Raw genomic sequence first — 13,847 nt, 5'->3', positions numbered from 1 at the left:
GAGTGAGTTACAGACTGGAATCTAATCGAGGGGTTCGGGTGGTTTATATATAGAATAACAGATACCCGGGAGTGAGTTACAGACTGGAATCTAATCGATGGGTTCGGGTGGTTTATATATAGAATAACAGATACCCGGGAGTGAGTTACAGACTGGAATCTAATCGAGGGGTTCAGGTGGTTTATATATGGAATAACAGATACGCGGGAGTGAGTTACAGACTGGAATCTAATCGAGGTGTTCGGGTGGTTTATATATAGAATAACAGATACCTGGGAGTGAGTTACAGACTGGAATCTAATCGAGGTGTTCGGGTGGTTTATATATAGAATAACAGATACCCGGGAGTGAGTTACAGACTGAAATCTAATCGAGGTGTTCGGGTGGTTTATATATAGAATAACAGATACCCGGGAGTGAGTTACAGACTGAAATCTAATCGAGGTGTTCAGGTGGTTTATATATGGAATAACAGATACCCGGGAGTGAGTTACAGACTGGAATCTAATCGAGGGGTTCGGGTGGTTTATATATAGAATAACAGATACCCGGGAGTGAGTAACAGACTGGAATCTAATCGAGGTGTTCGGGTGGTTTATATATAGAATAACAGATACCCGGGAGTGAGTTACAGACTGGAATCTAATCGAGGGGTTCTGGTTCTTTATGTATAGAATAACAGATACCCGGGAGTGAGTTACAGACTGGAATCTAATCGAGGTGTTCGGGTGGTTTATATATAGAATAACAGATACCTGGGAGTGAGTTACTGACTGGAATCTAATCGAGGGGTTCGGGTAGTTTATATATAGAATAACAGATACCCGGGAGTGAGTTACAGACTGGAATCTAATCGAGGTGTTCGGGTGGTTTATATATAGAATAACAGATACCCGGGAGTGAGTTACAGACTGGAATCTAATCCAGAGGTTCGGTGGTTTATATATAGAATAACAGATACCCGGGAGTGACTTACAGACTGGAATCTAATCGAGGGGTTCGGGTGGTTTATATATAGAATAACAGATACCCGGGAGTGAGTTACAGACTGGAATCTAATCGAGGGGTTCAGGTGGTTTATATATAGAAAAACAGATACCCGGGAGTGAGTTACAGACTGGAATCTAATCGAGGTGTTCGGGTGGTTTATATATGGAATAACAGATACCCGGGAGTGAGTTACAGACTGGAATCTAATCGAGGGGTTCGGGTGGTTTATATATGGAATAACAGATACCCGGGAGTGAGTTACAGACTGGAATCTAATCGAGGGGTTCGGGTGGTTTATATATAGAATAACAGATACTCGGGAGTGAGTTACAGACTGGAATCTAATCGAGGGGTTCGGGTGGTTTATATATAGAATAACAGATACTCGGGAGTGAGTTACAGACTGAAATCTAATCGAGGTGTTCGGGGGGTTTATATATAGAATAACAGATACCCGGGAGTGAGTTACAGACTGGAATCTAATCGAGGGGTTCTGGTGGTTTATATATAGAATAACAGATTCCCGGGAGTGAGTTTCAGACTGGAATCTAATCGAGGGGTTCTGGTGGTTTATATATAGAATAACAGATACCCGGGAGTGAGTTACAGACTGGAATCTAATCGAGGGGTTCTGGTGGTTTATATATAGAATAACAGATTCCCGGGAGTGAGTTACAGACTGGAATCTAATCGAGGGTTCGGGTCGTTATATATAATTTTTATTCTTTGATGTGATGTGGGCATCGCTGGCCAGGCCAGCATTTAATGTCCATCCCTAATTGCCCTTGAGAAGGTGGTGGTGAGCTGCCTTTTTGAACTGCTGCAGTCTGTGTGGTGCGGGTACACCCACGGTGCTGTTAGGATGGGAGTTCCAGGAATTTGACCCAGCGACAGCGAAGGAACAGCGATATGGCTCCAAGTCAGGATGGTGTGTGGCTTGGAGGGGAGCTTGCAAGTAGTGGTGTTCCCATGCATCTGCTGCCCTTGTCCTTCTAGGTGGTAAGAGGTAGTGGGTTTGGAAGGTGCAGTCGAAGGAGTTGCTGCAGTGCATCTTGTATATAAGACACACTGCTGCCCTTGTGCGTCGCTGGTGGAGGCAGTGAATGTTGAAGGTGGTGGATGGGGAGCCAATCAAGCGGGCTGCTTTGTCCTGCATGGCGTCGAACGTCTTGAGTGCTGTTGGAGCTGCACCCATCCAAACAAGTGGAGAGTATTCCATCACATTCCTGACTTGTGCCTTGTGGATGATGGACAGGGTTTGGGGAGTCAGGAGGTGAGTTAGTCGCCGCAGAATTCCCAGCCTCTGACCTGCTCTTGTAGCCACAGTATTTATGTGGCTGCTCCAGTTCAGTTTCTGGTCAATAGTAACCCCCAGAATGTTGATAGTGGGGGATTCAGTGATGGGAATGACATTGAACATCAAGGGGCGATGGTTAAATTCTCTCTTGTTTAAGATGATCATTGACTGGCACTTGTGTGGCACAAATGTTTGTTACTTGCCACTTATCAGCCCAAGCCTGGATAGTGTCTAGATCTTGCTGCATCTGGCTGCTTTAGTATATGAGGAGTCGCGAATCATCAGTTAAGAAGCCCATTGTGACCTTATGATTGAAGGAAGGTCATTGATGAAGCAGCTGAAGATGGTTGGGCCTAGAACACTACCCTGCATAATTCCTGCAGTGATGCTCTGGGACTGAGATGATTGACCTTCAACATGACTCCAACCAGCAGAGAGTTTCCCCCCGATTCCCACTGATTTCAGTTTTGCTAGGGCTCCTTGATGCCATACTCGGTCAAATGCTGCCTTGATGTCAAGGGCAGTCACTCTCACCTCACCTCCGAGTTCAGCTCTTTTGTCCATGTTTGGACCAAGGCTGTAATGAGGTCAGGAGCTGAGTGGCCCTGGCCGAACCCAAACTAAGCGTCACTGAGCAGGTTATTGCGAACAAGTGCCACTGATGGCACTGTCGACAACCCCTTCCATCACTTTACTGATGATTGCGAGTAGGCTGATGGGGCAGTAATTGGCCGGGTTGGATTTGTCCTGCTTTTTGTGTACAGGACATACCTGAGCAATTTTCCACATTGCAGGGTAGATGCCAGTGTTGTAGCTGTACTGGAACAGCTTGGCTAGGGGCGCAGCAAGTTCTGGAGCACAGGTCTTCAGTACTATTGCTGGAATATTGTCAGGGCCCACAGCCTTTGCAGTATCCAGTGCCCTCAGCCGTTTCTTGATATCTCGTGGAGTGAATCGGATTCAGTGTGGGCCTAAGTGTAAGGGCTGAAACATTCTGTGGCAAGGAAGTGAACCCAACAGTGCACCCCCACCCGAGTGCTCACCGACATAATGTGACCATTCAGACCGTGAGCTGCGTCCGCACACTCGATCACAGCACTCAGCTGTGGGTAACCCACCCCAGTCTTCTTTCGGGTCGTGCACACCGAGCCTGTGGGGAAGAGAGCAGAGTGTGGTTAATGGGGCTGGCTGCTAAGCCCACACCTTGTGGAGGTGTTGAAACAATTCAGCTGTGGCTCTGCGGCACACACTGTTCGTTAGCTGACAAAATATTTCCTCAGCTCTGCTGTCATTCATGAGGAGCAGCCAAGTAGGGAGGTGGCTGATAGGTCAGTCAGATCAGCAGTGGGCAGAGCTCTGACTATCAGCAGACTGCTCACATACAAGTGGGAGAAACAGAGATGCCATCTGCAATCGCAAAATTACCATTCACTGTACATCCCTCCACACAGTCCATACATTCCCCAAACACCCTGCTCATACAGTCCCATACGCTGTACCACGTGCTCCCACACTCCACAATCCAGGTACACCCCTCCCATGCAGTCCACAATCCAGGTACACCCCTCCCGTACAGTCCACAATCCAGGTACACCCCTCCCGGACAGTCCACAATCCAGGTACACCCCTCCCATGCAGTCCACAATCCAGGTACACCCCTCCCGTACAGTCCACAATCCAGGTACACCCCTCCCATGCAGTCCACAATCCAGGTACACCCCTCCCATGCAGTCCACAATCCAGGTACACCCCTCCCATACAGTCCACAATCCTGGTACACCCCTCCCGGACAGTCCACAATCCAGGTACACCCCTCCCATGCAGTCCACAATCCAGGTACACCCCTCCCGTACAGTCCACAATCCAGGTACACCCCTCCCATGCAGTCCACAATCCAGGTACACCCCTCCCATGCAGTCCACAATCCAGGTACACCCCTCCCGGATAGTCCACAATCCAGGTACACCCCTCCCATGCAGTCCACAATCCAGGTACACCCCTCCCATACAGTCCACAATCCAGGTACACCCCTCCCGTACAGTCCACAATCCAGGTACACCCCTCCCGTACAGTCCACAATCCAGGTACACCCCTCCCGTACAGTCCGCAATCCAGGTACACCCCTCCCGGATAGTCCACAATCCAGGTACACCCCTCCCGTACAGTCCACAATCCAGGTACACCCCTCCCGTACAGTCCACAATCCAGGTACACCCCTCCCGTACAGTCCGCAATCCAGGTACACCCCTCCCGGATAGTCCACAATCCAGGTACACCCCTCCCGTACAGTCCACAATCCAGGTACACCCCTCCCGTACAGTCCACAATCCAGGTACACCCCTCCCGTACAGTCCACAATCCAGGTACACCCCTCCCGGATAGTCCACAATCCAGGTACACCCCTCCCGTACAGTCCACAATCCAGGTACACCCCTCCCGTACAGTCCACAATCCAGGTACACCCCTCCCGTACAGTCCACAATCCTGGTACACCCCTCCCGTACAGTCCACTATCCTGGTACACCACTCCCGTACAGTCCACTATCCTGGTACACCAGTCCCGTACAGTCCACTATCCTGGTACACCCCTCCCATACAGTCCACAATCCAGGTACACCAGTCCCGGACAGTCCACTATCCTGGTACACCAGTCCCGGACAGTCCACTATCCTGGTACACTCCTCCCGTACACTCCACAATCCTGGTACACCCCTCCCGTACAGTCCACTATCCTGGTACACCAGTCCCGTACAGTCCACTATCCTGGTACACCCCTCCCATACAGTCCACAATCCAGGTACACCAGTCCCGTACAGTCCACTATCCTGGTACACCAGTCCCGTACAGTCCACTATCCTGGTACACCCCTCCCGTACAGTCCACAATCCAGGTACACCAGTCCCGGACAGTCCACTATCCTGGTACACCAGTCCCGTACAGTCCACTATCCTGGTACACCCCTCCCGTACAGTCCACTATCCTGGTACACCACTCCCGTACAGTCCACTATCCTGGTACACCCCTCCCGTACACTCCACAATCCTGGTACACCCCTCCCATACAGTCCACAATCCAGGTACACCCCTCCCGTACAGTCCACTATCCTGGTACACTTTCCCGTACAGTCCACAATCCAGGTACACCCCTCCCGTACAGTCCACAATCCTGGTCGACCAGTCCCGTACAGTCCACAATCCAGGTACACCCCTCCCGTACAGTCCACAATCCTGGTACACTCTCCCATACAGTCCACAATCCAGGTACACCCCTCCCGTACAGTCCACAACCCAGGTACACCCCTCCCGTACAGTCCACAATCCAGGTACACCCCTCCCGTACAGTCCACAATCCAGGTACACCCCTCCCGTACAGTCCACAATCCTGGTACACTCTCCCATACAGTCCACAATCCTGGTACACCCCTCCCATACAGTCCACAATCCTGGTACACCCCTCCCGTACAGTCCACAATCCAGGTACACCCCTCCCATACAGACCACAATCCTGGTACACCCCTCCCACAGTCCACAATCCTGGTACACCCCTCCCGGACAGTCCACAATCCAGGTACACCCCTCCCATACAGTCCACAATCCTGGTACACTCTCCCGTACAGTCCACAATCCAGGTACAACCCTCCCGTACAGTCCACAATCCTGGTCGACCAGTCCCGTACAGTCCACTATCCAGGTACACCCCTCCCGTACAGTCCACAATCCTGGTACACTCTCCCATACAGTCCACAATCCTGGTACACCCCTCCCATACAGTCCACAATCCTGGTACACCCCTCCCATACAGTCCACAATCCAGGTACACTCTCCCATACAGTCCACAATCCTGGTACACTCTCCCATACAGTCCACAATCCTGGTACACCCCTCCCATACAGTCCACAATCCAGGTACACTCTCCCATACAGTCCACAATCCAGGTACACCCCTCCCGTACAGTCCACAATCCTGGTACACTCTCCCATACAGTCCACAACCCAGGTACACCCCTCCCGTACAGTCCACAACACAGGTACACCCCTCCCGTACAGTCCACAATCCAGGTACACCCCTCCCGTACAGTCCACAATCCTGGTACACTCTCCCATACAGTCCACAATCCTGGTACACTCTCCCGTACAGTCCACAATCCAGGTACACCCCTCCCATACAGTCTACAATCCTGGCACACTCTCCCGTACAGTCCACAATCCTGGTACACCCCACCCATACAGTCCACAGTCCAGGTACACCCCTCCCATACAGTCTACAATCCTGGTACACTCTCCCGTACAGTCCACAATCCAGGTACACCCCTCCCATGCAGTCCACAATCCTGGTACACTCTCCCGTACAGTCCACAATGCAGGTACACCCCTCCTGTACTGTCCACAATCCTGGTACACTCTCCCGTACAGTCCACAATCCAGGTACACCCCTCCCGTACAGTCCACAATCCTGGTACACCCCTCCCATACAGTCCACAATCCAGGTACACCCCTCCCGTACAGTCCACAATCCAGGTACACCCCTCCCGTACAGTCCACAATCCTGGTACACCCCTCCCATACAGTCCACAATCCAGGTACACCCCTCCCATACAGTCTACAATCCTGGTACACTCTCCCGTACAGTCCACAATCCTGGTACACCCCACCCATACAGTCCACAGTCCAGGTACACCCCTCCCATACAGTCTACAATCCTGGTACACTCTCCCGTCCAGTCCACAATCCTGGTACACCCCTCCCATACAGTCTACAATCCTGGTACACTCTCCCATACAGTCCACAATCCAGGTACACCCCTCCCATACAGTCCACAATCCTGGTACACCCCTCCCATACAGTCCACAATCCAGGTACACCCCTCCCATACAGTCTACAATCCTGGTACACTCTCCCGTACAGTCCACAATCCTGGTACACCCCACCCATACAGTCCACAGTCCAGGTACACCCCTCCCATACAGTCTACAGTCCTGGTACACTCTCCCGTACAGTCCACAATCCTGGTACACCCCACCCATACAGTCCACAGTCCAGGTACACCCCTCCCATACAGTCTACAGTCCTGGTACACTCTCCCGTACAGTCCACAATTCTGGTACACCCCTCCCGTACAGTCCACAATCCAGGTACACCCCTCCCATACAGTCCACAATCCTGGTACACCCTCCCATACAGTCCACAATCCAGGTACACCCCTCCCATACAGTCCACAATCCTGGTACACCCCTCCCATACAGTCCACAATCCTGGTACACTCTCCCGTACAGTCCACAATCCTGGTACACCCTCCCATACAGTCCACAATCCAGCTACACCCCTCCCATACAGTCCACAATCCTGGTGCACCCTCCCATACAGTCCACAATCCAGGTACACCCCTCCCATACAGTCCACAATCCTGGTACACCCCTCCCGTACAGTCCACAATCTGGTACACCCCTCCCATACAGTCCACAATCCTGGTACACCCTCCCATACAGTCCACAATCCAGGTACACCCCTCCCATACAGTCCACAATCCTGGTACACCCTCCCATACAGTCCACAATCCAGGGACACCCCTCCCATACAGTCCACAATCCTGGTACACCCCTCCCATACAGTCCACAATCCTGGTACACCCCACCCATACAGTCCACAATCCAGGTACACCCCCTCCCATACAGTCCACAATCCAGGTACACCCCTCCCATACAGTCCACAGTCCAGGTACACCCCTCCCATACAGTCCACAATCCAGGTACACCCCTCCCATACAGTCCACAATCCAGGTACACCCCTCCCATACAGTCCACAATCCAGGTACACCCCTCCCATACAGTCCACAATCCAGGTACACCACTCCCATACAGTCCACAGTCCAGGTACACCCCTCCCATACAGTCCACAATCCAGGTACACCCCTCCCATACAGTCCACAGTCCAGGTACACCCCTCCCATACAGTCCACAGTCCAGGTACACCCCTCCCGTACAGTCCACAATCCTGGTACACCCCTCCCATACAGTCCACAGTCCAGGTACACCCCTCCCATACAGTCCACAATCCAGGTACACCCCTCCCATACAGTCCACAGTCCAGGTACACCCCTCCCGTACAGTCCACAATCCTGGTACACCCCTCCCGGACAGTCCACAATCCAGGTACACCCCTACCATACAGTCCACAATCCTGGTACACCCCTCCCGTACAGTCCACAATCCAGGTACACCCCTCCCGTACAGTCCACAATCCTGGCTGGTTTGATTTCTGGCTCTTTCCCATGTACACCCCCCAATGATTTTGATACAAAAGGTCCCTTGGGGACCTTTGCTGTCAAAACCTGGCGCTCATGGGGTTCGCCCTGGTAGATTAAATTATCTGCCAGGCACGTAGTAGTTCTTGCCTTTTTTACTGAAACATCTCTGCCTTGTAAGGTCCACCGAGCAATACCATTCTGATTAACATTACCGTCCTTCAGTCGTCCATCCAGCAAGAACTGGATAGGTGTGTGTTCAGTTAGGATAGGTCCAGCACCTGTAGCGCCGGAGTTGTGGCTAGTGCCTGTTATAATTCTGCAACTGCTGATGTACACTTTGGTGTCCACACCCACTCAGAGTTCTTTCTCAGGAGATCATATAAAGGGGCTGCCTTTAAGGAAAATCCATCAATATGGTTCCTGCAATACCCAACAAGGCCCAAAAATGATCTCAGAGCTTTAATATCTTGTGGTAGGGGGAGTTCGAGGATTGGCTGTACTCGCTTTTGCTCTATCTCACGTTTTCTCTGTGTTACCACTATTCCCAAATAAGAAACCTTTTCTTTCAATATCTGTGCCTTTCTCGGGTTAACTTTCACTCCGACCTTCCAAAGGAGTTGAAGGAGTTCCTCCAGTAGCTCTAAATGCTCTTCCTTACTCTCCGTTTGGAGTAATAGGTCATCCACATATTGGATCAAACATTCTGGTCGGGAGAAAGGACTTAACCCTTTTGCCAACCGCTGGTGGAATATTGACGGACTATTATGAAATCCCTGGGAGAGACATGTCCAGGTGTACTGTTGTCCCTGGAACGTAAACACAAATTTATATTGACAGCTGGTATGGACCAGAATGCATTACTAATATCCAACAAGGTAAACCACTTTGACTGTGCGAACTGCTTCATTATCGCTGCAGGGCTTGTAGCAACAGTAGGTGCTGTCAAGGGCGTGACCTTATTTAATTCTCGATAGTCAATCGCCACGATCCATCTGGTTTACAGACGGGCCAAATAGGAGAGTTATTGGTGGATGCCACTGGGCTAAATACCCCCTGTTGTAGGAGACTGTCAATGACCTTCCTTACCTCTATCTCCTCCTGTTTGGGGAACCCATACTGTTTCTGGGGTTGATGATCTGGCCCCTCAACTAGGACATCCCCTGTCATCCGTCCGCAATCATGCTTGTGAGTTGCAAACACCGAACGGCGTTTTTCAATAATTTGCTTGCGCTGCCGCATCAGCAGTCATGTCCTCTGGGTTTAACCACAATTCTGCCATCGCGCAGATTCACTCTGTGTATTGACCCATTTGGATCATACCAGAGAAACCCTGCACGTTCGGCATCTTCCAGATGCAACAATTCACCGGATCAAAAGACAAACCTTGTTTCCTCATTACGTCTGATCCCAAAATGTTCTCCATTGATCATCCCAACTTGACGATCACACATATATGGTTAAAACAATAATTTCCAAATCTCAATAGTAATGGTTTAGTTTCGATCCTTGTTTGAACATGGCCTGTAAAGCCACTTAACATCACTTTATTCTGGGTATGCAAGACGGGTCCGTTCCTTTAGATTACCTCAGGACCGTCCGGGAGCCACCGGTATCCCATTAAAACACAGTCAGGCGGCCTCCTACCTCACTTTTCACCACCGGTCGCCCAAACGGATCCCACCCCCCCTTTGCAAACCCACTCCACCGAGGCCTGACATCATCAATCTTCCCAGTCGATATCTAGATCAGAATTTCAGGTAACTGACTTGGTTGACCCTTCTTTCTGTCCAGCTCTTCTCTGGATTTCACTAACAGGAGCCATAGGATGGTATTGACCACCCTCACGCTCCTGCTGCTGAGCCACCGGTCTCCTGGCCCCTTCCAAAGGCAACGGAGGGTAAAGGGACGGTACTCCTGGTTCTCCTTCCCTTATATGTCGCCGGGGTGCATTACAATCACGAACGAAATGTCCTCGCTTCCCGCAATTAAAACATCTGCTGATTATGGGCAGGGGGGAATTGTTCCTGGCCATCGCTCTACCTCGCCCTACTTGTTCTTCATAAGGGGGTGGTGGTGGTACCCTCGCTGTGCCACCTCGACCTTTCCTGGACCCCTCATTTCTCCATACTGCTCCCGGGCCCCTCGGGTGAAAGGCGCTGATTTTGCCCTTTCCCTTGTCTTCATGTTTTTCCCATTTTCCTGGGCCTCTTTCCCAGACATGGATCATACGTCGGAGAGCCCACTGTTCAGTGTGGGTTTGGTCTTCCGGATCATAACTCTCACAAGCATTCTGACTACTCTCATTAGAATGAGCTATCAACGTGCGCACCCATCTAGATGTGTTATTCCCAAGATTAGTTCTGTCTAGTCCGGGCCCATAAACTCCATTGAAATTATTCCATAATCGATTGGTAAACGCCATCGGATGCTCATTCGACCCCTGCCAGCACTTATGCAAGCCTTCTGTGGGATCCCCTTTATTACACCCTGATGTTGCCAATATTGCTGCCTTCATTTCAACTGGGGTACCCTCGCCCCCTTGCTGTGCTTGTGGCAATGCAGAGAAGAGTATGGGATCTAAACACATTCCCAATAGTTTAACCTCCTCTCTATTGTCCAATCTGTGTAGAGCCCGTAAATAGCTGCAAAGGTAACGTACAGGTCCCCTTCTCCGTTATACTTAGGGACCTCCTTCTGCATTTCCGCCAATTGAGTGATCGTATACAGAGTAGCATATGTTAGTGTCTGCCCCCCTTGGACCCTGTCTGTTTGCCTAGTTATCAATGGTGCCCACGGTTCAATTGGAGGTTCAGGCGGTTTGGGAGGGGGATCATCGTTATGGTACCTACAGGCCTGGTCTGCCAAGTCGGTCCAATTAATGTCATCATTATCATCATCCTCCCCATCCACAAACGCGAATATTATACCCCTTTGTGCTGAGAGTTGAGACTGTAGTTTATTTATTTCCTGCTGACATTTGGTATGATCCACTGACTGGTACGCCCGCTCCGTCTGGGAGCAGTGCATAACTGTCATTGCAGTCTGTAAGTCAGAGCATTTCTGTTCCGCTCTTGTGAGCTGTTCCTTTGCCTTGTTCACTTCCCTCTCAGCCTTACCGCGACTGTACTCAGCCTTTTCAGCCTGAGACTGGAATTGACTTAAATGCACCACGTGTGCTGCACTAACTGACTCTGCCTTCAGGGCCCTATCACGCCACTCATCCTTTTCTTTTTATGACTTTTGCAACTCCTGCTTCAATCTTTCAACTTCACTCTCTTTTTCATCTAATTCCCTCATACAAGACACTATAGCAGTGGCTTTCACTAACGTAGGTGCCCTTTTGGCTTGGTGGGTAACGCGCATCCTCCCAATGCTGTACCCCAACGGACTGCTGGCCAGTGTACTGTTTAACTGCAAACTCTATCCATGAGGGCCACTTGCCCTTCAAATATTTCCGGAGTTCCAACGCCCACTCTGGCCAGGCCAGGGCCATAATTACTCAAAGGTTCACCAATCCGATCCGTCAGACTCGTAACTTTGTTTATAATTTAGTTCAAACTCAGCGAGGCTTTTCAAAATAACTTGAAATAGCACTACAATCGAGTCCCTGTTCGGGCGCCAATTATGTTGTGCCTAATACGCACTTACTCTTAAAGAATCCACGGAATCCGATTGGTGAAAGGTATATCAATATTTTATTCACACACTAAATCATCAAAGTACAAGCTCTCACTACTTGTACAGTATACTACCCGTCAAGACACGAGGTGATCAGTCTCGGACTTGCGGCTGCTCTTCTGTTCTCTGAGCCCCTGGCTCAGGGTATCTTCTCGAGTGTTCTTCCCCGGGGTTCTCGTACCTTCCTCAGTTTCAGTCAGGGGTTAAATCTTGTTTTCAAGACCCGCCCCTCTTACTTACTCATCGGGGTCTGGTATACGGACATAATGATAATTCCTTATTTGGCTCAGTGAGAATCTGTTCAAAATTTCAGTTTCCCATTATCTACTATGAATCAAATCTTATCTGGTCTCCATGACGACTCCTTTTATCTGGTACGTGCAAAGACAGGGTCTGGTATCATCAATATGCCTTATCTATACTGTTTACAATTCCTCAGCCATCTGTGTGCTGTGGCCCCTTTCTACTCATCCTCCCAATGCTCTAACACATTATTTATTGTTGTGTGACTAGCCCCTTTGTTTTAACTAAGTTTTTATGCGTTTTTACTGGGTCTGCAACCCGTACAGTCCACAATCCTGGTACACCCCTCCCGTACAGTCCCACAATTCTGGTACACACCTACACACCTCCTGTATATTCCTAATGATACCTACCTGGTCCGATCCCGACTTTGATGATGTCAGCTCCAGCCAAGATGAGTTCCTCCACCATTTCACCTGTCACCACATTTCCCGCCTGTGGAGATGAATTCCACAGGACAGGTTACACATCATCAGCAGAAAACAGGGACAGGATGTATGAAATATTTGCCATCTAGTGTATATTCAAGTTAGTAAGAACAGAAACAAAATGTTATTGGACACAGAAAACTGCTTCGGTTACAGGTGAATGGGTCTTGCTTCTATTTCATGGTTCTTTGATCTGGACTCCATTACTTTGGTAAGCCTGTTTCCAGCTGATTGGAAGGTATTTCTCTTGAGGGATTTTAGTGAAGGAAACTGAACAGTGTTCCACTCCAGGCATCTGGTGTCAGCATCAAACACTCCCAGGACAGGTACAGCACGGGGTTAGATACAGAGTAAAGCTCCCTCTACACTGTCCCCATCAAACACTCCCAGGACAGGTACAGCACAGGGTTCGATACAGAGTAAAGCTCCCTCTACACTGTCCCCATCAAACACTCCCAGGACAGGTACAGCATGGGGTTAGATACAGAGTAAAGTTCCCTCTACATTATCCCCAATACTGTGCCTGAGCCCCTACCTCAGTACAGCATCTCGCATTGCACCAACATGATAATCTTCCTTTCCCACACCAGCAGGCTTGTTAGTTTGAGGTAGTTTTATATCCTATTACTCACTAGATTGAGGCTGTGCAAAGTCACGAAGGACACTTCAGCACTGAGAGGAGCCTTTCATCCCCTCTTCTGGCTGGATTTGATCCAGGTCTCACTGTACTATCCGACCCCAGTACTTGGAATCATACAGCACAGAAAGAGGTCATTCAGCCCATTGTGCCTGTGCTGGTCCTTTTCTTCTCTCTGTTGACTACCACCAGCTGTACTGTGCGGGTGATGAGATCACCAGGTTCGTGCTGTCATAAAAATGGCACGGTTTTTATCTCTTGGCCTTTGTTTA

The 13,847-nt window shown here is 50.0% G+C and overlaps 1 protein-coding gene across 2 annotated transcripts in view; it reads right to left on the bottom strand.

Moving 5' to 3' along the window:
* The window catches only part of LOC137349114 (GMP reductase 2), a 30,813-nt gene that overhangs the window by 9,583 nt on the left and 7,383 nt on the right, over nucleotides 1-13,847 (bottom strand). For both annotated transcript variants that reach the window (XM_068014471.1, XM_068014470.1), the window contains exons 5-6: nucleotides 12,864-12,945; nucleotides 3,331-3,437 (exon numbers count right to left, since the gene is read on the bottom strand). In XM_068014471.1, coding sequence (XP_067870572.1) covers nucleotides 3,331-3,437; nucleotides 12,864-12,945 — 189 coding nt within the window. The remainder of the gene's footprint in view (nucleotides 1-3,330; nucleotides 3,438-12,863; nucleotides 12,946-13,847) is intronic.

The sequence above is a fragment of the Heterodontus francisci genome, chromosome 34 (genome assembly GCF_036365525.1).
Source record: "Heterodontus francisci isolate sHetFra1 chromosome 34, sHetFra1.hap1, whole genome shotgun sequence".
NCBI lineage: Eukaryota > Metazoa > Chordata > Chondrichthyes > Heterodontiformes > Heterodontidae > Heterodontus > Heterodontus francisci.
This window is presented reverse-complemented; position numbering and strand designations above follow the sequence as displayed.